General features: G+C 40.3%; 1 protein-coding gene across 1 annotated transcript in view; it reads left to right on the top strand.

Moving 5' to 3' along the window:
* The window catches only part of LOC100437970 (putative uncharacterized protein encoded by LINC01387), a 78,954-nt gene extending 52,276 nt beyond the window's left edge, over positions 1-26,678 (top strand). The window contains exons 3-6 of the mRNA XM_002828053.5: positions 11,973-12,087; positions 24,835-24,891; positions 25,473-25,501; positions 26,560-26,678. Of these exons, the coding sequence (XP_002828099.4) occupies positions 11,973-12,087; positions 24,835-24,891; positions 25,473-25,501; positions 26,560-26,569 (211 nt within the window). The 3' untranslated portion in view covers positions 26,570-26,678. The remainder of the gene's footprint in view (positions 1-11,972; positions 12,088-24,834; positions 24,892-25,472; positions 25,502-26,559) is intronic.
* Positions 26,679-27,157: the final 479 nt, after the last annotated feature.

The raw sequence follows: 27,157 nt of genomic DNA, 5'->3' as shown, positions 1-27,157 counted from the left end.
ATACAGGTACTTTGAATGTTTCATAGATTATGTAAATGGAACAGTGGGAAGCAAGTTACACCATTTAATGTGTCCAGGAAAAATAAAATAACCTCCTTTCCTACAGAGGGAGGCAAAAAGACCATAAGCTTTGTTGGAATGGAAAATTTGGAGCTTTGCACAACCTCTGAAGTATAGATTTGGAGGGGGAAAGTGGTAATGAATACACCGAAACAACTTCCTCGCTTTGGAATTGACAAGAATAGACCAGTAAGGGCAAGGATAATATACAGTAAGAGCAAAGATAAGATACAGGTAGAGTAGGTCAGTACCAGGCTGATGTGATGTCAGTAACATTAAGGAACCCAACCTTTTGTTAAATGATGTCATCAGCTTTTTTTTTTTTTTTTGAGACAGAGTTGCCCAGGCTGGAGTGCAGTGTTACGATCTGGGATCACTGCAAATTCCACCTCCCAGGTTCAAGGGATTCTCATGCCTCAGCCTCCCAAGTAGCTGTGATTACAGGCGTGCGCCACCACGCCCGACTAATTTTTGCATTTTTACTAGAGATGGGGTTTCACCATGTTGGCCAGGGTGGTCTCAAACTCCTGACTTCAAGTGATCTACCGGCCTTGGCCTCCCTAAGTGCTGGGATAGCATAGTTACTGGTTGTTTGTGATTCGAAAACTAAGTGTGGAAATAAGACCTCCCCAGCTCCTGCAGTTATAAGCTTTGTCCCGTTTGATAAACAAATCAGACTTTTTTTATGCTGGGAGTAGTTTAATTTTCAAACTCTGCTGCAGGGGAGACTATTCCTTCATTATATTAAGGTAAAAGCAGCACTAAGCTATTTTAAAGTTTTATTTTTTAAAAGAAAGTTTTACATGAAACATGAACATTTCTCATGAATAAATGCATTATATTTACAAGTTTCATTCTTGTCATGCAACAAGTTGAACCAGTTACTTTTAATCGAAATAATGTTATGCAAGATTTAATAGACCAATACTCAACTCAGTTATGTAAACAGACAAGGCAAGCTTAATGCTTTGTAGTCTGCTAGACATTTTGCTTGGTTAGAATGGATCTCCCACATAAGCACAATCTTTAAATTGAAAAAGGAAGTCCTAGCGATAACAAATATACAAACAAAAAGGAGTATTAGCTTAAATCCTTGTTTAGCTTATCTGAAGTTGCATACAATAAACAGAGTTTCATTGTGTTCCAAACAACTCATATATTGCTTCATAAACCTGGTATCTTATTATTCTAGACTTCAGACAAAAAATGAGGTAACAGATTGAGCAAGTTTCTGTTTCATCCATAGAGATACTTAAGGTGACACTACAAAGAAATTTTGGGCTGGGCATGGTGGCTCACACATGCAATCCCCACACTTTGGGAAGCCGAGGCGGGATGTCGCTTGGGGCCAGGAGTTTGAGATCAGCCTGGCCAACATGGTGAAAACCTCTCTCTACTAAAAATACAAAAATTAGCCATGTGTGGTGGCACGATCCTGTAATCCCAGCTACTTGGGAGGCTGAGGCATGAGAATCACTTGAACCCAGGAGACAAAGGTTGCAGTGAGCTGAGATCACTCCACTGCACTCCATCCTGGGTGACAGAGCAAGACTCTGTCTCAAAAAAAAAGAAAAGAAAGGAATTTTGTTCTACAACGGTGACGTTACAAAGAATACATAATTGTAAGGGAAACATCTTCCCCATGGGTATGAATAGTTTTAAATTTTTGGAATTAGAGATATACAGGTTATTTTAAAATTGTTATCTAAAATCATTATTGCTCAATAATTTTCTAGCAGGTGAAACAGACACAAAGTTTAACCAGTTGAAATTTGGGTGGTAAAAATGCAGACAAGGGGTTATCTCGAGATCAGCATTCAACTCAAAGGCAGTCCAGTCCAGTGCCTTTTGTGTGTGTTTGTGTGTGAGTATGCATGCATGTGGGTAAATGATCAAAGACTCTTAATGAGACCTAAGATTTCAAAGTTCTCCTAAGCAAGCAAATGTACATGAAGTACCTAATGCAATGGCTGGAATATGAAAAGGCCTCAATGTATGTCAGTCTATGACTCTGCATGGATGGAAATATTGCCTGTCTGTCTTGATATCTCAGATAGATTTACTCAAGTCAGGCTTGCATTGCAAATTCCAAGCAGTTTTTTGATACCTACCTGATTGCTTTTCTAGTCAACACCCCTTACTGACAAATACTTCAGAAGCCACTCTTTCTGGCAGTTCTGGGCTATGCTCTGGGATCACTTGGGGGTCTTAAAAGCTGGGCAGAATCACCCCAAAGCTAAACAATTGAAAACAATGTAGGAAAACATGGAGGAGAATGGGTATGGGCTTCTTCCACGTGGGCGAAACAAGACAGTCAAGACAGTCATGAATCAAATTTTAAAATCAGGTCTACCAGATTTTGATGTCTTTATGACACATTCTATTACTCAACTTTGGAAAAGAGTATCTTGAGTCATGTGAATAAGCCTAGTACTTGCATTTTGAATGGGTCCTTCCTTTGGTGTTTACAGTTCAGAAACAATAGAGATACCAAACAAGATAAGACTAAGCCACAGAGATATCTGAAAAGCTGCCATCAATCAAACCTCTTTGTGAAGCCGGTTAGTGCAGGTTCCATTGTTCTAAGGAGCAGGCAAAAGGAACAAATAAAATCCAGCTGTTTCTTCACTCTTGCACCAGGTGAGTCCCAGTATCAATACTTCATTCATTGTGGATTAAGGGGAAAGTGGCCTTCATTTCCTTTCTCATTCCATTTTGAAACCTCAGATTTCTTTCTTTCTATCAGTGATACCCAGTTGGTGAGTCATAGCCACCTGGGCTCTAGTTCTGGCATTGCTTGCAATGTCATCATGAGAACCTGATAGATGGTGTTAATAGCAGAGTTTAGACTTACTGATCAAGAAAAAAATACTTTTAGATTGCTTACCTTTGGAGGGTTTTGCTATGTTTAAAGAAAGTCAGTTTTTGACACTCAAATTTAATTGACTGCCCTATATAGCAGTCATTTCCCATGATAATTTTTTTCACAAAATAAAGGAATTTAGTGCGCTAAACGTTTCATGAATGGTGGGATGTTGATAAAAGTAAAGCTATGAATTGGGAGGGTCACGTGAACCAGTATTTAATTGCATTTGTGCCACTTGGCGTTAGACCCTTTCTCTACTCATATTAACTCTACCTCTGTTGTTCATAGTTTCCTTACTCACAAATTAACATTAGAATACATTGGTCTCTAGAACTGTGTGATTTTTGTGAACTCTAGAAAAACATCTTGTGGGATGGATTTCTAGATTTAGAAATGCTTTTAGCATTTATTAACACCCATAACCTAGGAAATGAAAGTAATAAGAAAAATATTTTGGTAAGACAGAAAATCTGTTTTCATTTCTCCTTTTTGATATTTGTAATTGGTTGGGGGAGAAAGTTCTTGTGTGTTCTTGTGTGGGCATATATGTGCTAATGAATTTGAGATGAGGAGCCAATGTGTTTAAGAAAACTCTCCCTTATGATGTTTTGCATACATGTATATTCTCTTTCACTCTAGATTCAACTTTGAATAAACACCGTGCTCTCAGCCAAGGAAGAGTAAATCTAGCATTAGTCATGACTGTCTTGTTTCGCCCACGTGGAAAAAGCTCACATCCATTCGTCTCTGTGTTTTCCTATATTGTTTTCAATCTTTTAGCTTTGAGAGATTCTTCCCAGCTTCTAGAACTCCCAAATGATCCCTGAGCATAGCCCAGAACTACCAGAAAGAGTATTTCTCCAACAAGTTTCCAAAGTATTTGTTGGTATGAGGTATTGACTACAAGAGCAATCAATAACTCTGCTTGGAGTTTTCTATAGCTGTAATACAAGCCTGGCTGTAATAAATCCATCCAAGGCACCCAGACAGACAGGCAATATTTTCATCCATGTGTTGAGGCCTTTGCATATTCTGGACAATGTGGGTTAGGAACTTCATGTACCTTTCTTTGCTTAGTCTTCATAACAGCTTGGTGAATCAGGTAATAATAGTATAGTCTCCACTTTGTTGAGAGTTTAGGTAACTTGCTCAAGACCACTCAAACATTTGCCCCTGGTTCCAAATGCTGCAGTCTTAACTACTTAAAACATTGTTGGTCAGACATGGTGGCTCACGCCTGTAATCCCAGCATTTTGGGAGGCTGAGGTGGGTGGATCACCTGAGGTCAGGAGTTCGAGACCAGCCTGGCCAACAGGGTGAAACCCCATTTCTACTAAAAAGACAAAAATTAGCTGGGCGTGGTGGTGCACACCTGTAATCCCAGCTGCTCAGGAGACTGAGGTGGGACAATTGCTTGAACCCAGGAGGCAGAGGTTGCAGTGAGCCAAGATCGTGCCACTGCACTCCAGGCTGGGTGACAGAACGAGACTCCATCTCAAAAAAAAAAAAAAAAAAAAATTTTCGTCTGTACTGACAGCCCAATGCCCTGATAGATGACTAATTAAGAGTATTTTAACCCCTTTTACCTAAGAAGAAAGATTTGAATTCTTCTCCTGACATGCTCATGTCATGTATTTTCCAGATAAAACCCTTCAAAACCCCTCAAGGTGAACCTCATGTCAACCAAAACCAAGGCGTGAGCCAGAGCCTAAACAGAGGAAAGAAAATAGAAGAGAGAATTCTAGCGACATATCTGGTCATCATTCCAAGCAACCTGGTTGAACTTTTGCATTGACAAACAACTTTTTCCAGAGCATTTTTAAATTTACAAGCTGGTTTGCAACAAAGCTTTTCAAAAAGAAGTCTTTATGATGGTAAATCTTTCAAAGAAATGTGTTCTAGACCAAGAAAGGCAAACCTTTCATGTCTTGTTTAGTCTCTAGCATGCTTGTTTGCAAAACACAAGCTCCAGTCTGCATGTTTCTGCAGTCAACTGACTGTCTTAGAAAATATCTCAAAATCAATCTGTCCCCGTGCTTGCTTATGATTCGCAGTAATCCTCTGTTTGTAGTCACAAGTTGTCAGGAGAACATCATGTAAGGCATGGTATGAACACTTAAGAAATCTTGAAATCGGAAACCTCAATTTCTTTCTCTTGAAGTGTTTCTAAGGGATGAAAAATGAGAAATGAAATTAGCATCTACTGTTACCTCATTTAATTCCTTCAACAATCTTAAGGGTATTATTGTCTCCAAAAAGAAACCAAGGCTCAGAGAAAAGGACTGACTTGCCCTGTGACCTATGACCAGGGGTCCCATGCTGGGACCCAGAATTCTGACTCAAACCCACTGGCTCCCTGTGTCCCAGAGATGGGCAAGATAAGATGTTCTTTAAAACTTCATGCTTGCTGGGCACCTCAAAAAACCCTTATGAATTCTTGCTTAAGTTATTTTGGCATAATAATATCGCTAAGTCCATTGAAAATTAAACTTTTAGAATCTCTGTTATATGGCTAGATCAATACTAAACTACACCTTTTTTTCCAAGTCCCTGGAAAAAGTGAAATTATAATTTTTGACTACATGGGAGAGCTTTGGTGCCTCATACACTTGCATTAAATGCAGTATCCTTTAAAATAATAGAATATGTATTTGTGAGAGTAAAAATTTATACATGCAGCAGTCCATAAGAGAATTAGATCCAGAAACTGTAACTTGAAAGAGTTCTAAACTCTTAGAACAAATTGATTTAAATTTGAATAGTACTGAATATGAATTGATGGAAAGTGAATATTTAGAACCCCCTTTTGTGAATTTCAGTAAGCTGACATTCGTTAGCTCCTGACGCAGGAGATTTCTGAGTCAAGAACTAAAGGTACCTTGAATTACCTGACAGATAATCATACAGAGATGTGAAGTCAAATGTCGTGTTCCATTAAAGCCTAATCTGCAGTTGCAGGAAGGTGGACAATCTTGCCTAAACATTTGACAGATTTGGAATGTCTCTTGCCATAGACATTTAGCATGAACCAGCTTCATTGTCCTAGTATCTGTCACACAGAAATGGTCCCTTGCTCGGCTTCTAATGGATTTGCTGCAAAGGCTGTGAGGAATGAGTCACACTCAGGGACACGATGACACAGGAACAGCTTCTACAACACAATCCTCTGCAATAGAGAAAGCTGTGCCTCTCCCCAGGGACCTGCCTATACAGTTGGTCTTCTTTCCACTAAGGAGGCATTCCTGAGAGCCCCCCATAAATTAAGGACAACTTCTCTAGGTAACTACTAAAAAATAAGGCCAACAAACTAAATCCTTGGGATATGAAATATTAATGTGATGGGAATTACCTTAATAGGAAACAATTGAGTATACACTGTATTACATAAGTGAGGCTTAAAAAAAAAATAACATTGAGTTCCGAGCCTTTTTTTTCCTCCTTGGAAAATGCCTTGAAATCTTTTCCATCAATACAGTCTAACAGTACAGGTTATGGGTGACATATAGTTTCAAGGCAAATTGCAGCTTAGTTGGTCAAACTGTTTCAGTAGGAAAAAAATGACAATTTGAAAGAGTTCTGGAAGGGCTAACACCAAACAGTTCCATCTTGACCTCAAACCAACGCAATCTGCAAACAAGTCAATATGTGAACCCAAAGGAAGAATTCTGCCCCAGCCTAAGAAAGGGACAACTTTTCCTTCTCTGGAATCAAAATGTTCCATGAAATTAAATCATTGATTAAAAGTTGGGGAGGCAAAGACTGTCAAAATGTCAGTTAAGATACTTTAGGCTGCAAATCTGATTCACCGTTGCTTAAACGATAAGAAATAGTATCTGCACAGCTGGAAGTCCAGGATGGGATGGCTTCAAGTTTGGCTCTATCCAGGGACTGTCTCTCAATTTTCTGTTTAGTGGGTGTTGTCCTAGGCTGGCTTCACTCAAGGGGATAAAAGTAAGTATGGTCGTCCCAGGCCTTATATCCATCTATACAACATTCTGGGGAAGAGGTTTCTGGAACCTCTGGTACTAATCCATATACCATGGGAATGACAGGTACTGATAGGCTTCAACCTGAATTCCTTAAATTAATCTTTGTGAAAAGGAGGCTGGGATGACCTTGATTGAGTTAAAATAGTCAGGGCTTCACCTGTGGAGTGGAGGATGAGATCAGTTTCCTACAACCCACATCCTACACAAGGGGTGAGGGATGGAAGGAATGCTGGAGACTACCACATGCCCGCTGATATTCATGAAATCTTGGTCTTTTGTGTTTCACAATAAACTCTTAAGAACATTGTGACTATTTTATAGATGTGAAGGTTTTTCAGAGGAATTTATTGTAGGGAGAACAAAAAGATCAATGAGTTTAGGCTTTTAGGCTTAAACTCTCTCTGCTCCCCTGCATTACACTTTTATTCTTATGCTGTGACAGCAGACCCTCCTCCCCTATTGGCCACTCCCTGTGCCCCTGCTAGTCCTCTGGGCCCTCTGTCATTCCCACTGTGGCCACTGTTGAAGTGACTGGCTTCCTACAGGCACTGACCAGCTTTGAGCAGGTGGCACCTGCCAGCCCCTTGCTTCAGGCCGCTCCCTGTGCTTCTGGCTCCCTGCCGTAGGGTTCACTGTGGATGCCTAAGGAAACCTGCCAGGCAGTGTAGGGAAGTTCACACCTACAGGACCATGCACCCCCATGTCCTTCAGCACATCTCAAGAAGCTCCTCAGAAAGTGCAAGGGTCGAGCCCCAGAGGCATCTTGTATCAACTTCCCTTCCTTTCTTCTTCCACTCCCTCTGCCCCTCATGCCAATCCCTCCTTTACCAAATAAATGCCTTCCTTCAGGGTTGGAATCAGTCTGTGCTTTCAGGGATGCTCTGGACAGCATTAACTCTTAGGTGACAGTTGTGTAGCATACGTCTATGGAGAATGTAAATGTTACCTTGCAGACACATACATTAGCCCCCAAACTTCTGAAGACTAAAGCAAATACAAGTCTTGAATTCTGTGCAAAAAGCCAGATTCCCTATTCATTAGAGTGTCTTATGTAACACCCTTCTCTCTCCACATCCCATCATCTTTCTCCCTAGACAGTAGCTGTCTCGTCATTTTTATCATGTCTGGCCCACGAGTTACCTATGTATGTGCATTCTCAGAGAGTTAAAGTGGCTCAAAAGAGGGTTAAAATGAAGGTAGAGGCCGGATACAGTGGCTCATGTCTGTAATCCTGGCACTCCGGGAAGCCGAGGCGGGCAGGTCACTTGAGGTCAGGAGTTTGAGACCAGCCTGGTCAACATGGTGAAACCCCATCTCTACTAAAAATACAAAAATTAGCTGGGCATGGTGGCAGGTGCCTGTAATCCCAGCTACTTGGGAGGCTGAGACAGGAGAATCGCTTGAACCCGGAAGACAGATGTTGCAGTGAGCCAAGATTGCACCATTGCACTCCAGCCTGGGTAACAAGAGCAAAACTCATCTCAATAAATAAATAAATAAATAAATAAAGTGAAGGTAGAGATGAAGCTACACTGGAGGAACAAACAAAGTGAAGGAATTGGAGAGACAAGCTCACGCCAGGGATGACCCATGTGAAAAGAGACGACAGCTGGAAAGCTCACATTGTTATACCCCAGACTCAGTCCTGTGCAGATTTAGCTTTCATCACTGGCCTGCTGCCCAAGATAGGTGGTAATATCACCTGAAGGGAGGCTATGGGAATCATATAAAATAACGCATTTAAAGTGCTTATTGAGCAGACACTGTATAAATAGTTTTTTTGAGACAAGAGTTTTGCTCTTGTTTCCCAGGCTGGAGTGCAATGGTGTGATCTCGGCTCACTACAACCTCCGCTTCCCGGGTTTAACTGATTCTCCTGCCTCAGCCTCCCAAGTAGCTGGGACTACAGGCTTGTGCCACCATGCCTGGCTAATTTTGTAATTTTAGTAGAGACAGAGTTTCCCCATGTTGGCCAGGCTGGTCTTGAACTCCTGACCTCAGGTGATTTGCCCACCTCGGCCTCCCAAAGTCCCGGGATTACAGGTGTGAGCCACCGCGCCTAGCCTATATTTGGTTGTTTTCTTACTTAGGTCTCTCTTGCTCCCCAAAGAGTTTAAAGCATCTCTCCTTTAGAATCTCTCAGCAATCTTACACTCCATGTTGATATTATTGCATGTGAAGCTGGACAAATACCTACAGTGATCAGAACCTCAGCTGGAGCTCTAGGTGCAGCAAGGTAATTTTTACTTCCTTTATCTAAGAAAATTTAAGGAAAGTACAAGCCACTGAGCAAATGCTTAGTTGCTCCTGAGCACACAGCACTGCCTGTGTGCTTGATGGTGGAGGGGAAAGAGAGGGAAGGAGCAAGGAGCGGAAGCAGCACTACCTGCAACCGGGAGATTTGTTCTGGTTGCTATAGACGCTATAGAGGCAATGTTCAAAGTCATTGACAGTCTCTCTAGTCTTGTGACTTTCCCAAAGGTTTTAACTCATGACTTCAAGGGTATACTACACACCAGGGAATACGAGAACACTACATACTAAGCAATGCTTTCTCCCTGAAAGGCAAACATAGAAAAACCACAGTGAGACACTGGGTATCCAGAGGTATTTTTTGCAAACATTTGTTTCTACTGAGGGTCATTTGAGCTCCAGTTTGACCAAAAGTATTTTAGATAATCTTACATTTTACTTATTTTTTTCAGATCTGAAGCCACATAAATGTGTTCTCGATTTGAAGAGAAAAGTTATTCATTAGCTTATCTTTCAGTCAGCTTGCATGCACTTTCTGCTCAACTAATTGTCGTGTTTAGTGATTGCGTTTACAACATTCATAGAAATAAATGATGCATGCATTTCTTATGATGTAGTAAACTTTAGCTGAAGGCCTTCAAAATCTAACAGACACCACTGGCAAAACCTGAGCTGTTACAATTACAGGTCCAAGAAAGACCCATTCTATTTTATCTGTATAGTAAAAATTATAAAGAGAATTTCTATTTATTTATAATTCATTAGTGACTATACCTTGGGATCCCTAGAAGCTACGCATTTGTTTTCAAAGCCTCTCTGGGGTTTAAAAATCTCTTGAGTGAAGAAGGAATGCATCCCAGTTGTATGGAAAAGTTCCTTATCTTGGGTGGTCATTAATGGGATCAAAACAATGCCCAAAGTCTGCTTTGTTAGAAAAAAAAAAAAAGACAGTCATGAGCCACACAGATGACATCGAACTTCAGCATTGTTAGTCAAACCTTGATGTTTCTCACTCTTAAATCTTAGTAGGAAATGTGAGTTAGTAAATACATGAAACGAAGTAATGATTCCTTGTTGTTGTTTCTATGATTCAAACAGAAAACTACTAATATTAGTGTTTCAGATACTTTTCTCTTTTTTTTCCTTTAATAAATTACCTAGGAGTAAGCTTGAAAGAGTAAGCAAGAGGCTGTCCACAGCGCGAAGTCACCCAGCAGAATGGGAGCAGCCTTGCAGAGACAGCGAGGCTCCATTCAGAGGCACCTGGGTGGATCGGCTCACCCTAGTTGGTGGTAGCTAGGAAAATGGGTCCCTAGTGCTATTGGATCATGTAACCTTCCTGGTCACCATCACCAGTCCTGAGCTGGAACTGTAACTTAGGGTGTGGCATACAAGTGTAGAAACTTGAGCTTTAGGATCGGACAGGAAGACATTCTGGGAACCAAAATTGTATAAATCGAAAAGAAAAATGTTTTGGTATGACAAAGCAAAGTAATAGGTAGTACACTCTTTACAACTGAATGTCAAATGTCAACAAAATATGGAACCAATGGTAAAAACAAATGGATATACCTCAGCATATACTGTGTGCTAGCTTTTTATGCTGACATATTGCAAATTTATTTGGGCCTCTCTCCGCTGCACAGCTGTTGATTTGTTTTGTTTTGTGATCTGATTCTTAAGTCTCTCTCCTCTCTCACTCTCTCTCTCTCCTTCTGATTGTTGAATTGTGGAAAATACTGAAACCCATCTATAGTTCTAAAATTCCAGGATAATTGCTTCTCATCTATTCATGCAGATCATCTATTCACACAACTTATTATTAACATGCACGTAGTGAAAAATATTTCTGATTTACTACTTTTTGACACTCAGCCTTCTGTTCCTCAAATAATCAAGGTAATCATTCATTTTGAAGCATCCCCTATTCCCTTCATCCCTAAATCAATGTGTGTTTATGTTCCCTTTCCTAGGCCAGTGCCTCTGACTGGAAGTTCCCAGGCAGCCTGGATTCCACTCCATAGTAGTAGCATTGCAAGTTACTAATGCTCCCTAGGCCTCAGTTTCCTGGTCTTTGAAATGAGAGAATAATAACAATAAGAGTAATAGCTACCTCATGAGTTACTAGATTGACAGATATATAATGTCTAATATCTACCATGTTAGGCATAGTCCCAAGTGCTGCTCATAGGTTGTCTAGTTCCTTCCTCATAGCTATCTTATTTACCTCTAAATGGGATACTGTTATTATCCCATTCAACACGTGGCAAAATTGACATTTAGAGAAGTGAGCTAACTTACCCAACTACACTCAGCTATTAGTAGTAAATGTGGGCCGGGTGTGGTGGCTCATGCCTGTAATCCCAACACTTTGGGAAGGTGAGGCGGGTGGATCACCTGAGGTCAGGAGTTCGAGACCAGCCTGACCAACATGGTGAAACCCTGTCTCTACTAAAAATACAAAATTAGCCAGGTGTGGTGGCGGGTGCCTGTAATCCCAGCTAATTGGGAGGCTGAGGCAGGAGAATTGCTTGAACCCAGGAGACAGAGGTTACAGTGAGCCAAGATCATGCCACTGCACTCCAGGTTGGGCAACAGAGTGAGATTCTGTCGCAAAAAAAAAAAATTAAATGAGCAGCTGGGTATGAACTCTGGAAGTCTGCATCTCAGGTCTGCCCTAATATCAGTATATTCCTATCATGAAACTATATTCATTATATTTGTAGCAGAGTATGTGATGCACAGTACTTGCTAAGTCAATGTTTATTAATTTATCTTTTTCATAACTTTATCATATTCCTTAGAATTCAACCCAGCCAGCAAGACGGAGGGCCTCCCAAATGCTGTGATCTGCTCCTTGCTGCTCTGCTGGGATGTCACTGCCCCCTGTGCGTTCCTGCGGGTGAGGTCTTCTCCCAGGTAATTGCTAGTTTACTTGTCTCTCCCACTAGCCTGTAAGTCCACTGAGAACTTATTAAGAACGGCATCTCTCTCAGCTCTGCGCCCTAAATGCCTAACACATTTTAGGGATTCCACAGAAACCTGGCGAACAAACGAGAGGACATATGAATGTCCTTCTCCTTTGATCATTCCCCTGGAGCAAGCAGTTTTCCCCACATTTCTCCCTGAAGCGAGGCTTCTCTCCGAGCATTGGCCTGCTGTCATCTCCTAGAGATCAATGATGATTTTAGAGATAATAAAGATAATAGAGATCTGGGATAGTATTTTTTTCTAACCAACTACAAACAAACTCAACATTTTACTAGCAAAGCTCTGCATGTTTTTTGTTGTTGTTAAAGAACCAAACCATTTTAATGATTTTTAAAATAATGTTAAGGAAAACAAAGTAGGTCTCTTTAAATGTTTTATCTAAAGTGAATAAATTTCTGCAAGTCCACAATCTTTATCCATGCTACAATGTCATCAGGATATTTGTTTTATTGTGTGTTTTGCAGTTTCTGGTAATAGCCCTCCCATGTTCTAGTGGTCTATTTTTACAATGTATCTTAGAAAAAGAGGGAGAACTGTATGTTTCTAGCAGACAGAGTTGAATACTGTCATATTCCCTAAAATTTTTTCATTTTGTTGAAACAATTCTGAGGCACGCACCATTAGATAGATTTATTATTAGCTCAACTGTTAGTCATTTGGATGCATGACACTATTGAGCTTAGTGGGAGTTGAGATGGCCAAAAATGACTCAGAATGAATTTGGAGGCAGCCAATCACAAACCAGGTCTCAAGAGCACTGTTGCCTGCTCTCAGTCTGCCAGCCTGAACGGCATCACCTCAGTCATCCCACAACTCTGGGATCACTGTCCTACTCAGTGGCCTGCAAAGTCAGCTGCCCAGATCCCAGCAGGAATGCAAGAAAGAAAATGTTAGAACTTCTATTTACGGTTACTTTAATACTTTATCAAAGAAAAAAATTTCAGCAAACTGAGTTTTAAAGATCAAATTGGCTTTTATCAGTGATTCATGAACTGGGCAGGATTTGGTCTACAGAATAGGCAGGCACTTTGCTGCATGTGGCACAGCAGTCATTTTTTGTAAGGTAGTTTGAACAGAAACAAGGAAACAGCAAGCACAAAAAGCGGAATGGTTAACATCAGGTTACCTTTCTTGAATAAGTTAAAGCAAAGGGGACTCCATCATAAAATGAGTGAGTCCATTTTGGACTAGTTTGTTGGGCTCTAATGCAGGAGCTCAGTCCAGATCGATGGCTGTATTAGGCTGTTTTCTGTTGCTTATAACACAATACTGAAAACTGGATAATTTATGTAAAAAAAGGAACTTACTTCCTACAGTTATGGAGGCTGAGAAGTTCAAGGTCAAGAGGCTGCATCTAGTGACAGTCTTCTTGCTGGTAAGGTCTCTTTGCAAAGTCCCCAGGTGGTGCAGGGTATCACATGACATGGAGCTGAGCATGGTGATGTGCTGGCTCAGGTCTCCCTTCCCCTTCTTATAAAGCCACCACTTCTCTTCCTGTGATAACCCATTAATCCATGAATAAATTAATCCCTTCTTGAAGGAAGAGCTCTCATGATACAATCACCACTTACATGCCCCATGTTTCTTTCTTTTTTCTTTTTTTTTCTTTTTTTTTCATAGAGATAAGGTCTTGCCACATTGCCCAGGCTGGTCTCAAACTCCTGGACTCAAGCAATCCTCCTGCCTCAGCTTCCCAAAGTGCTGGGATTATAGGCATGAACCACTGCAACTGACCCCATGTTTCAATACAACCACATTGGGGAATAAGTTTCCTACACATGAAATAGAGGGGACACATTCAAACCATAGCAATGACCTTTCATAAATTTTATTTAACAACTTTTTTTTTTTTGAGATGGATCTTGTTCTGTCTCCCAGGATGGAGTGCAGTGGCATGATCTCGGCTCACTGCAACCCCTGCCTCCCAGGTTCAAGCGATTCTCCTGACTCAGCCTCCCAAGTAGCTGGGATTACAGGTGCCTGACACCACACCTGGCTAATTTTTGTATTTTTAGTAGAGACGGGGTTTCACCATGTTGGCCAGGCTGGTCTCGAACTCCTGACCTCAAGTGATCCACCCACCTTGGCCTCCCAAAGTGCTGGGATTACAGGCGTGAGCCACCACGCCAGGCCTAACAACTTTTAAAGTTCCATTTTTGTGTATATTTTTAAATACACACAATATATTCAGAGAGTAATATATATTTATAGCTTATACATAAATATACATGCATTAGAGATTATCAAAACATTTCTATGAGTAGGTTGCATCCCTGATAGAAGAAAAAAAAGCAGATTTCAAGCAATGAAGAATGTATGAAAAGCTATAGGTCAACCAGAGAACTCGATGCATTTTATTGGCCAGGCGTGATGTGTGTAATTTTTTCGCCACAGACTGAGGCAGAGTGTGAGACATTTGCAAGTGGAAGAGCAGGAGATGGTGGGGCTCAAGTGACTAGGAGAGCAGGGGACTGGGCATTTTGACAAGTAAGGAGACTACCTAGGCAAGGCAACTGGGAATCTACCCAAGCTAGTCTTTGTGAAAGATAATTCTGCTTCAATTTAATTTCCTTTGAAAGAAGAAGAAAGGTTTTCTTGGAAAATCATTGCAGATTATCTATGGAATTAGTAAATCTCTATCTTGAGTCCTATCTCTTTAAGTAAATTCTGAAATGGTTTAAATTCCCAAGCTTAATCTTTCAAGAAAATCTCCTGTATTGTCCTCACACTGCAGAATGTGTCTGTAAGGGGAAGAAATAAACTTAAAAAACAAATTCTTTTGTAATAATAGTCTTGAAACTCTTTATCTCTATTTGATGCCAAGGAGAGAGGGGGTGACTGCTTCCCAGGAGCCCTAGGGAGATGAGAACTCACAGGTTGTTTTCAGGTTCATTTCTGCTGACCGAACATGAAGACATAGCTCTCTAATCCTGCCTGTGTGGGGGTCGGAGAGGGAGGTGTGCTGCAGTGAATGGGATGAAGTGAACTGGATCAGAATGTCACTGGATAGATTGGCTTCCCATTTTCTTTAGAAATAATCATTTGGAAAGCTAGTTAGTTGATGTATCAAATATTTTCCCTCAAGACTCAGACTCTCAGCCACTTAGGTATTTCCTTCCACTTATGCAATCACTTACCTTGCCTGAAATTCTATTACCTAAGGCAAAATTATTGAATAATAATTACTTACTCGAACTTTACTTTTCAAATAAAATAAAGACCATTGTTTTCATTTAGGATTTCTGTTTGAAGTGGAAATTTTCTAGGTATATGAAACTAGGTATGTTTTTTATTTTAAAATTGTGTGGTTTATTTTTAAAGGATGGTTCAGTGTCCCAAGGCCAGATATTTTGAACCTGGTTTCCCGTATTAAGCAGGAAGGAAATCTGCAGTTTAACCTCAAGTTATGCAGCCTCAGAGGTTTGAATTGAAATCAGGGCTAAAATAATATATATTATAAATGACAGAAACACCTCAATTGTCAGGGAATAAATCTCAGGGAAAGAGGAGAGAAACAGGGGGTCGAATCAACTGTAAGAACAATTTCCTCCCAATCTGTTGGACTATCAAAGCTATTTAACATGAAATGGCTAGGGACCTGATCATAATTAGAGCTATTCACTGCTAGGAAGCTTGCATCATGGTTTAAGACATGAATAAACGAGTCTTGGTATAACACCATGCAAAGAAAAATTTTAAAACCCCGACAGCCTTTCAAGACAATTAAATCTACATTTTATGAATGGACAAAGAGGAAGATGTTAATACAGAAAAGGCCATGGCCAAACATTCACCTTTGGGCCCACTTAGCATTCTGCTCATCAAGACACTTTTCTTTGGAAGATTGATGACTGGTTGATATAACTTCAAATAAAATAAGACTTATTGCTGGGTTCTGATAAATGCATTCGAAATGCACTGGGAAAACCACTATTTTATTTGTCTGTTTTCTCATACTTAAACAATATAGTTAAAAAACAAAAGCCTGCTATGATAGGATGAGAAGGAAACAAACAGAGTCTGTTGAAACTTTCAAGCTAAACATTCTGCCTTTAAGAGAGTAGGAGTATTTGATGGTCTTCCAAACACAGGGGCTACAAGGAGAATTGGCTAGAAATGATTAAACCAGATGTGTATGCTTTTCAATCTTAAGAAGAGACCATCCACACATACTTTCCCTGAATTATAAATTTTATTTTACCTTCCTCCATTTCCTAAGGCTTTGATCTGTCCTCTACCCCTCCTAAAAATCATTTAATATGTATCGAGGAGCATGCAGGTACAAAAATGGACTGGCTGAGTGGCAGAGAGATGATAGCAGCTCCCAGCCAAAATGGCTCTATGCTTTCTGAGATCAACATTTAACACATGAATAAGAAGGCTACAATTCATGGCAGGATGAGTCTAGAGGGAATAGAGGCTTTCACTTACCCTGTTCCATCATGCATGGGCAATTTTATAGCCACAGACTGTGTTTAAAACTTCTAAGCTTATCTCCACATTAGTAGTTAGAAGATCCATTATTTGGCTGCTTCTAAAAATAGGTGTTTTGTTGTCCCTCAACTATAAACAGGTTAGCCTTTACAGGGGAAAGCACTGTGATAGAATGACCCTCTCTGAACTTCCCTGGTGTAGAACTAAAGCAGCTGAAATAGAAGAAAGCACCACTTAGAACCACATGTCAGGAGTACGTCAATATTCTCTCCATATTTTCAGAAATGCAGCTTGCCCTCTGACAAGCTAAGGAACTTAGCTGCATGTTTTTACTTAAACTCTGTCTTCCAAGCTATCCTCATTCCCCCTTTCTTCCTCTCTGAACAAAGATTTATTGAGGGCATATTATGTCCCAAGCAATGTGCCAGGGGCGAGAAAGTTCATATGCTCTAATGCCAAGTGAATGGGAGCATATTACAGGTCATCCTTATTGCCATCTGATGCTCCACATCACTGGTGGGATAGGTATGTTGGTCCTTGTTCACGTGGAAGGACATAGTTCCAGGTGTATTGCTGAAGTTATGGAATAGGAAAGCGTTCTGAAGCCTGGGCTTTTACTACCCACACCTCCTACTTTATCCCCTCGTCCCATCAAGTCAGGCATCAAAGGTTGCCTATTCACACCCCTTAAGTCTCCCTCCAATCCATTCTCTCTTCCCTGCCAGTCTTGAGTTTCGTTTATTATTGATTCTGGAGACCGAGTATCTCCCGTTCCATCTGCTCTGTCTCCTTTAGTCGGCCTTGCACATGACCACCACAGCAATCTCCCATTGGCAGCGATGGAGGAGGCATTTCTTTTCTGGTTGTCCAGATTCTCCTTGATGTGGCCTAATTTATCATTCCAGTAGAAACTCTGACTGCCCTCTAACAGGCAACACAATGCTTAGTTTATCTTTAATCACATTGTCTTTTTTCCCTTCTCTGTGCCTTTCTTCATTGGATTCCTATCTTCCAGTGACTTGCCCACCCAAGTTAGTGCATGGCTTCTGGTCTCCCAGAATCCCTCATACAGACCTCTCTTACAGCACTTAGCACAAGGAATTATAAATGTTGCTCATGTTTCTGTCTCCCTACTAATGCAATATCAGATTTTTAAGAATAAGAACTTTCTATTACCAGCCAATGACAGAGTCCCTGGTTTAGAGCGGCATTCAGTGTATGTGAAGAAATCCCCCAATACTAACTGAGGAGTCAGAACTCACTCAAAACAGCATTGTTTTTGTAACAATGGGTGTTTTAAAAAATACCGTTTCTGAGGACTGGGGACAAGATGGCCAACTAGATGCAGCCAGGAAGTGCTGCTCCCACTGAGAGAGACCAAATTATTGAGTAAACCACCATAATTTGAGCAGATCTTTGGAGAAAGATGTTGAGAGTGGATGAGAAGGCAACACTGAAGGTGAGGCTAAAAAGGAAGGAAGCTGGGATCTCTGTACAAGGTACCTGGATGCCAGGGCCAGTTCCCTACCCCAAATGTATCCTGGGAAAGGGGGGAGTGAGGGAACTGAAGGATGACTCACTCTCATCACAGACCTTTGGGATCTTAGCTACAGGTGACCCTGCACCCCCCATGGATGTGTGAGCTGGCAGGGGTTTCTCCCAGGAAGCAGGCAGAGACAGCCCTTTGGGTGGCATGGAGCCTAGAAGCTCTTGCACATTGGGCAACTCCAGGGGAAAGTGGCCATAAATGCTTATCCCCCAGGGCTCCCCACTCCCATCAGGGAGGCATGGACCCCAGCTGACCTCAGAGCCAGGAGAGAGTGGGGCCAGCTTCCCTGTGGGACTGGGGTACATCTGCTCTGAAAGGCCACCTGCCTGCCAGCCCCTCCCAAGGTTCATACCTAGCCACCTTGCAGAAGCAGATGCACAGTGCAGCTCCTGCAGCTCTGCCTGTGTTGCTGCACTGGAGTATTTTCCTGGTGGCCCAGGAGCACATCAGATTCCCTAGTGCAGCCAGAACCCAAACCCAAGCTACAGGACATCCTGGTGCCTCCAGGGCTGCAACACGCAACGTGGGAGTACAAAGCGGAGATCTGTGGCTGGCACTTGAGTGAGAGAGGAGCTCCCCACCTTCAGAGCACTGAGATGGGCGAGATGCATTGGTTCCTGGGCCAGGGCAGGAGCAGGGCATGCCTGTCTCCACATGGTGGTCTAGAAAGAATGTGGCATATCTCCCTGCTGCAGCCTCTGCCCAAGAGGGGCCTGTGGCCCAGAACACCTAACAAAAGAAACAGAGGCACAGTGTCAGGGATCAGAGGGGCTCCCTAAAGGCTCAGGAGTGGACCTGGTGAGCACACCTGTGAACGTGAAAAGGACAAAAGAGCTGCATGGCTGGGTATTAACCTAGCTACTGGCCACTATTCTTAAGCTCCATCGACTAGATCACAGGCCAAACTACAACATGAAAAATTTATCTTGCTAATATATACAGCCATGAAACCAAGTGCAAGAATTCACACATACATGAAGATCCTGTACAGAGCCATGACCCTCTGAAAGCATCCAGAAATGAAGCCAACAGACTATACTCAACTTACACCACAATTAAAGGAACACCAATACCCCCCACCCCAGATAAGAAAGAATTGGCACAAGAACTCTGGCAACCCAAATAGCCAGAGAGTCCCCTTGCCTTCAAGTGAGTCCACTAGCTCCCCAGCAATGGTTCTTAACCAGTCTGAAATGATTGAAATGACAGATGTAGAAGTCAGAATCTGGATGGCAAGCAAACTCACTGAGATTCGGGAGACAGTTGAAACCCAATTCAAGGAATCCAAAGAACCCATTAAAACAATCCAAAAGCTGAAAGATGAAATAGCCATTGTGAGAAAGAACCAATCTGAATTTCTAAAGCTGAAAAACTCACTATAAGAATTTTATAACACAATCAGAAGTATTAATATAAGAATATACAAGCAGAGGAAAGAATCTCAGAGCTCAAAAACCAGTTATTCGAATCAATTCAATCAGACAAAAATAAAGAAAAAAGAATTAAGAAAAATGAACAAAACCCCTGAGAAATATGGGATTGTGTAAAAAGATCAAACCTATGATTCACTGGCATAGCTGAAAGAGGAAAGACAATAGGCAACTTGAAAAATATATCTTATGATATAGTCCATGAAAATTTCCTTAGTCTTACTAGAGAGGTTGATATGCAAATCCAAGAAATACAGAGAACCCCAGCTAGATACAATAAAAGATGACCATCCCCAAGGCACATAGTCATCAGATTCACCAAGGCTAATGCAAAAGAAAAAAATCTTCAAGGAAGCTATAGAGAAGGGTCGGGTCACATACAGAGGGAATTTCATCAAGCTAGCAGCAGACCTCTCAGCAGAAACCTTACAAGCAAGAAGAGATTGGGGGCCTATTTTCAGCATCCTTAAAGAAAAGAAATTTCAACCAAGAAGTCCATATTCTGCCAAACTAAGCTTCATAAGTGAAAGAGAAATAAAATTCTTCTCAGACAAGCAAATGCTGAGGGAACATATCTTAACCAGACCAGCCTTATAAGAGGTCCTTAAGGAAGCACTAAACATGGAATCCAAAAAAATGATACCTGCTACCACAAAAACACACCTAAGCTCACAGCCCACAGGCACTACAAAGCAACTATGTGATCAAGTCTACATAACAACAAGCTAACAACACAACAACAGGACCAAAATCACAGATATAAATACTAACCTTGAATCTAAATGGGCAAAATTCCTCACTTAAAAGACAAAGTATGACAGGTTGGATAAGAAAACAAGACTCAACCATCTGTTGTCTTTAAGAGATCCATCTCACATGTAATGGCACCCACAGGCTCAAAGTAAAAGGAAGAGGAAAGACTCGTCATGCAAGCAGAAAACAAAAAAAGAGCAGACATTGCTATTCCTGTATTAGATAAAACAGACTTTAAAACAATAAAAATTAAGAAGGACAAGGAAAGGCATTCCATAATGATAAACGGCACAATTCAACAAGAAGCCTTAACTATCCTAAATATAGATGTACCCAATATTGGAACACCCAGATTCATAAAACAAATTCTTCTTAGCCTACAAAAAGATTTAGACAACCACACAATAGTGGGAGACCTCAACACCCCACTGGCAGCATTAGACAGATCATCAAGGCAGAAAACTAACAAAAAAAAATGGGACTTGAACTTGACACTTGAACAATTTGACCTAATAGAGATCTACAGAACATTCCACCCAACAACCACATACATTCTTCTTATCTGCACACAGAACATATTCTAAGATTGACCACATGCTAAGTCATAAAGCAAGTTTCAATACATTCAAAATAGTTGAAATCATACCAAGCACACTCTCAGACCACAGTGCAATAAAAATAGAAGTTGATATCAAGCAGATCTATCAAAACTATAAAAATACATGGAAATTAAACAACATGCTCCTGAATAATTCCTGGATGAACACTGAAATTAAGGCAGAAACAAAAAGTTATTTGAAATTAATGAAAATAGATACACAACTTACCAAAATCTCCAGGATGCAGCCAAAGAAGAGTTAAGAGGAAAGTTTATAGCCCCAAATACCTTTATCAAAGGGTTAGAAAGATCTCAAAGTAACAATCTAATTGTGCAACTGAAGGAATTGAAACAAAAAGAATAAACCAACATCTAAGCTAGCAGAAGAAAATAAATAACTAAAATTAGAGAACTTAATAAAATTGAGATGCAAAAATTTCTACAAAAGATCAATGAAGCCAAAGTTGATTATACAAAAAAAAGGTTGATAGACTGTTAGCTAGGTTAACAAAGAAAAAAGATAAGATACAAATAAGTACAATCAGAAATGACAAACATGACATTACAACTGATTCTACAGATATACAAAAGATCCTCAGAGAATACTATGAACTCTATACACACACATTAGAACATTTAGAGGAAATAGATACATTCCTGGAAACACACAATCTCCCAAGATTGAATCAGGAAGAGACTGAAATACTGAATAGATCAATATTGAGCTCTGAAATTGAGTCAGTAACTTAAAAAAACCTACCAACCAAAAAAACCCCTGAACCAGTCAGATTCACAGCCTAATAGTACCAAATATATAAAGAAGAACTAGTATCAATCCTCCTGAAACTATTCCAAAAAATCAAGGAGGAGGGACTCCTCTCTAACTCTTTTATGGAGCCAGCATCAGCCTACTGCCAAAATATGGCTGACATGACAAAGAAAAAAAACTTCAGGCCAACATCCCTGATGAACATAGATGCAAAAGTCCTCAACAAAATGCTAGCAAATTGAATCCAGTAGCACATCAAAAAGTTAATTCACCATGATCAAGTAGCTTTATTACTGGGATGCAAGGTTTGTTCAACATACACAAATCAATAAATATGATTCACCACATAACAGAATTAAAAGCAAAAACTATGTGATCATCTCAATAGATGCACAAAAAGCTTGCAATAAAATCCAATATCCCTTCATCATAAAAACCCTCAACAGACTGGCTAGAGAAGGAACGTACCTCAAAATAATAACAGTCATCTATGCCAAACACACAGCCAACATCATACTGAACAGGCAGAAGCTGGAACCATTCCCCTTGAGAAATGGAGCAAGGCAAGGAGCCCACTCTCCCCACTCTTATTCAACATTGTACTGGAAGTCCCAGCCAGAGCAATCAGGTAAGAGAAAGAAAGAAAAGGCGTCCAAATAGCAAAAGAAATCAAACTATCTGATATGGTTCCATACTTAGAAAACCCTAAAGACTCTATCAAAAGACTACTAGAACCAATAAGTGATATTAGCAAGGTTTCAGGATACAAAGTCAATGTACAAATATCAGTAGCATTTCTATACACCAAAATGTCCAGGCTGAGTCAAATGAAGAACATGATCCCATTTATAATAGCCACAGAGAAAATGAAATATCTAGGAATATAACTAACAAAGGAGGTGAAAGATCTATACAAGGAGAACTACAAAACACAGCAGAAAGAAATCAGAGATGACACAAAAATATGAAAAAATATCCCATGCTCATGGATTAGAAGAATCAATATCTTTAAAATGGCATACTGCTCACAGCAATGTACAGATTCAATGCTATTCCTATCAAACTACTAACATTATTCTTCACAGAATTAGAAAAATCTATTCTAAAATTCATATGGAACCAAAGAAGAGCCTGAATAGCCAAAACACTCCTAACCAAAAGGACCAAAGCTGGAGGCATCACACTACCTGAGTTTACTCAAGGCTTCAGTGACCAAAATATCATGGTATTGGCACAAAAACAGACACACGGACCAATGGAACAAAGTAAGCAACTCATAAATAAAGCCACACACCTACAACCATCAGACCTTTGACAAGGCCAGCAAAAACAAGCAATGGGAAAAGGACACCCTATTCAATAAATGGTGCTGTGATAACTGGCCAGCCATATGCAGAAGAATGAAACAAAACCCTTACTTTTTACCATATACAAAAATTAACTAAGATTAATCAGGCTGAGCATGGTGGCTCATACCTGTAATCCTAGCACTTTGGGAGGCGAGGTGGGTGGATCACAAGGTCAAGAGATTGAGACCACCCTGGCCAACATGGTGAAACCCCATCTCTACTAAAAATACAAAGATTAGCCTGGTGTGGTGGCACACTCCTGTAGTCCCAGCTACTCGGGAGTCTGAGGCAGGAGAATCACTTGAATCCAGGAGAAGAGGAGGTTGCAGTGAGCCAAGATTGCGCCACTACACTCCAGCCTCGGCGACAGAGACAGACTCCATCTCAAAAAAAAAAAAAAAAAAGATAGATCAAAGATTCAAATTAAATGTAAGACCTCAAACTATAAAAATTCTAGAGGAAAAGCTAGGAAATACCCTTGTTAACATTGGCCTTGGTTACGAATGTATGGCCAAGTGCCCAAACAAGATTGTTACAAAAACAAAACTTGACAAGTGGGACCTAATTAAACTAAAGAGCTTCTGCACAGCAAAATAAACCATCAACAGAGTAAACAGACAACCTATAGAACGGGATAAAATATTCACAAACTATGCATCTGACAAAGGTTAATATCCAGAATCTATAAGAACTTTAAACAAATCAACAAGCAAAAGACAAATAACTCCATTAAAAAGTGGGCAAAAGACAAGAAAAGACACTTCTCAAAAGAAGACATGCTAGTGAACAACAAATATATGAAACATGCTCATCATCACTAGTAATCAGAGAAGTGCAAATAAAAACCACAGTGAGATTTCATCTCATACCAGTTAGAATGGCTATTATTAAAAAGACAAAAAACAACAGATGCTGGCAAGACTGCAGAGAAAAGGGAAGGCTTATACACTATTGGTGAGAATGTAAGTTAGTTCAGCCACTATGGAAAGTAGTGTGGAGATTTCCCAAAGAACTTAAAACGGAGTTACCATTTGACCCAGCAATCCCATTACTGGTTATATACTCAAAGGAGTACATGTAGATCATTACACCAAAAAGACGCATGTACTTGTATGTTAATCGCTGTGATACTCACAACAGCAAAAACATGAAATCAACCCAAGTGCTCATTAATGGTGGATTGGATAAAGAAAATGTGGTACATATACATCATGGAATACTATGCAGCCATTAAAAAGAATGAAATCATGTCCTTCGCAGCAACCTGGATGGGTCTGGAGGCCATAATCCTAAGTGAATTAATGCAGAAATGGAAAACCAAATACCAAATGCTCTTACTTATAAGAGGGAGCTAAACACTGAGCACATGTGGACATAAACAAGGGAACAATAGACACTGTAACTCCCAAAAGTAGGGGGAGGGAAGAAGGCATGGATTGAAAAACTGCCTATTGGGTACTATGCTCAGAACCTGGGTCCAACATACTCATGTAGCAATCCTACACATGTACCCTACACATGTACATATTTTAAAACATGTACACATGTTTTAAAAACATTTCTTTTAGTATTCATAATAACTCATAGGAAGTGTGGTATCATATAGTACAGAAAATCAATGGTGTATTTCCTGAAAACAGAATTATTCATCCTAGCTCCTAGACTGTAAATATCACTTCAGTTTTGGCTCAGATAAGTTTATCTTTAATCAATAACAAGCTGTTGGAAAGAAAGAATGGCTAAATGAACATGTGGAATTTAATTGCTTGAGATGTTTACTTTCCCCAAAATAGAAGCGAGACAATGAACAGGACCCAAGTGATTTCATTGGCCAGACCCTCAAACTGTTGGTGAGTATCACCACCAAAGATCTGCGGGCAGTGTGTGTTGGGGAGTGTTTAATAACCAGCTCTCCAGGATAAAACAAAAAAGCCCAATTTGTGGTATTTGCCAATTTCCAAAGTGTAAATACTCCTGCTATGCTACCAATGCAAAGTCACTGAACATGGAGTTGGGAACTGGATCCAGTCAACTCCAGCATATCAGGCCTAGTACTGCAATGGCCAGTATTGCTACAGTCTGCTGTGCACTCATTGGAAGCTCCAAAAATCCTGTCTTTCTGTGTGTTGTCATTGTCATTATTTGTTTGTTTTGGTTAAGAGGTTGGAGTTTAATGTCAGACCAATCTGGCAAGAACACTGGCTCTGCCATAGAGGTTTGATGCTGGGTAAGTTGTTTAAACGCTCTATACCTGGGCCTCCTCATCTGCAGATAAGACTGGTAAGTCTAGTGGCAACCTTATAAGGTTGTTAGAGAAACACATAACACATGCAAAGGGTTTTACTAGTACCTGGCACTTACTGAGTGTTTAGCAAATATTATCTGTTGATGATGATGATGCTAATAATAATATTCCTCGGTTCACATGCAGGTGAAGAGGAACGTTTCCTTGGAATTAAGGTACTGAGTTTTGGTGTTAGTGTCATTTGTAGCTTCCTGGCTTGTTCCTTTTGATCTCTCCATGCTGCCTGTTACTGTTTATCAGACTGATCCTGAGATCCCTTTTGTCTCATTCTTCATCTCTACCTTCTGTGGATCTCTGGGTGCTGATTTGTTGCACCAATTTTTACAACATACTTTTGTTATATATGTTTTCTTACTTTTTGACTTTCATTCACTTGGCTAGTCTCATCACTGCCCAAATCCCTTGATTTGGAAGAGTACTCTAAACATTTTATCAAAAATATACAGCTGATCATTTTTTTCTGAAAAAAAAATCATTCTCAGTAATTATCATCATTTTCCATTTTTATCAACTCTAATCTTTAGAGTTTCTATGCTATCTCATTTAATCTCTAGGTAGGTATGACTATTCTCAACATATACTTGAAGACACTGAGGCATACAGATGTTAAGTAATTTGCAATAGGCCACACAGCTTGTGAGAAGTTGAAATGTTTAAAATGAGATCAGAACCTTGGTATACTTGCCTCTGCAGCCTGCACTTCCTTCGTCTGAGCTCTATTCAGCCCCTATTTATAACTGTGGTAAAATAATTCCGTTCTGAAATACGCTTAACATCATATGGATTCAATTAACTGCAATCTGATGTAACGCTAAAATCTTCTATTATGATATTTTCCACTTAGAGTTTGTTCTCTACCATTTTGTTACAGTTAGAATCATCAAGCAGCTTATTAATGATACAATGAGTGAGTAAGTGGTGAAGGAATGGTGAATAGAAAGTAAAAAGAAATTTAAACCATGTTCTCATCAGTAGACATCAAAGGTCTGTATCTTATCCATAATTGAGTTGAAGATACAATAAGAGTATTAGCCACAGTAGACGTTAGGTAGACTGAACTTAAGATGTTCTTGTGCTATGTAAAACATGCTTAATTTCAAAACTCAGAAATTGCCTAATGAAAAATGTAACCAGTAAGAGGTGGGGAAAGTCCATTTCTATTATTGGAGAGGAACAGAATACAACTATTAGCAATATTCTTGTTTCTTTGCAGCTGCCGCTAAGTAAAGGTCAAGGCACGGGGCAGCTGGATGTCCGTGTGGATCCTGCAAATGGAGAGGCTCTGCTGTGGAAACAGAATGGAACTTAACCTCAGCTAAAACAGTGGTGGAGAGCAGAGTGATTTTCTAAATAATTAAGTTTTTTCTTTTACATACATTAAGCCATACACACAGCCTGAGGCATTGACATTTTAATTATTTTAATCAGTCTTTGATGACCTCCTAGGGTTTCAGGGTTTTGTTTTGTTTTGTTTTGTTTTTTCAGATGGAGTCTGGCTCTGTAGCCCAGGCTGGAGGGCAATGGCGCGATCTTGGCTCACTGCAACCTCCACCTCCCGGGTTCAAGCGATTCTCCTGCCACAGCCTCCCAAGTAGCTACAGGCATGTACCACCATGCCCTGCTAATTTTTTGTATTTTTGGTAGAGACAGAGTTTCACCATGTTAGCCAGGATGGTCTCGATCTCCTGACCTCATGATCCGCCCACCTTGGTTTGAGCTTTTTTGAGGAACCCAGTCATGAGTTCCAACTGCTCATATTTGCCTGACCCTCCAGTCAAGGGCCTGCTGTGCTAGTTCTTTTTCCCCCTGCA

The sequence above is a fragment of the Pongo abelii genome, chromosome 17, assembly GCF_028885655.2.
Source record: "Pongo abelii isolate AG06213 chromosome 17, NHGRI_mPonAbe1-v2.0_pri, whole genome shotgun sequence".
Classification (NCBI taxonomy): Eukaryota; Metazoa; Chordata; class Mammalia; order Primates; family Hominidae; genus Pongo; species Pongo abelii.
This window is presented reverse-complemented; position numbering and strand designations above follow the sequence as displayed.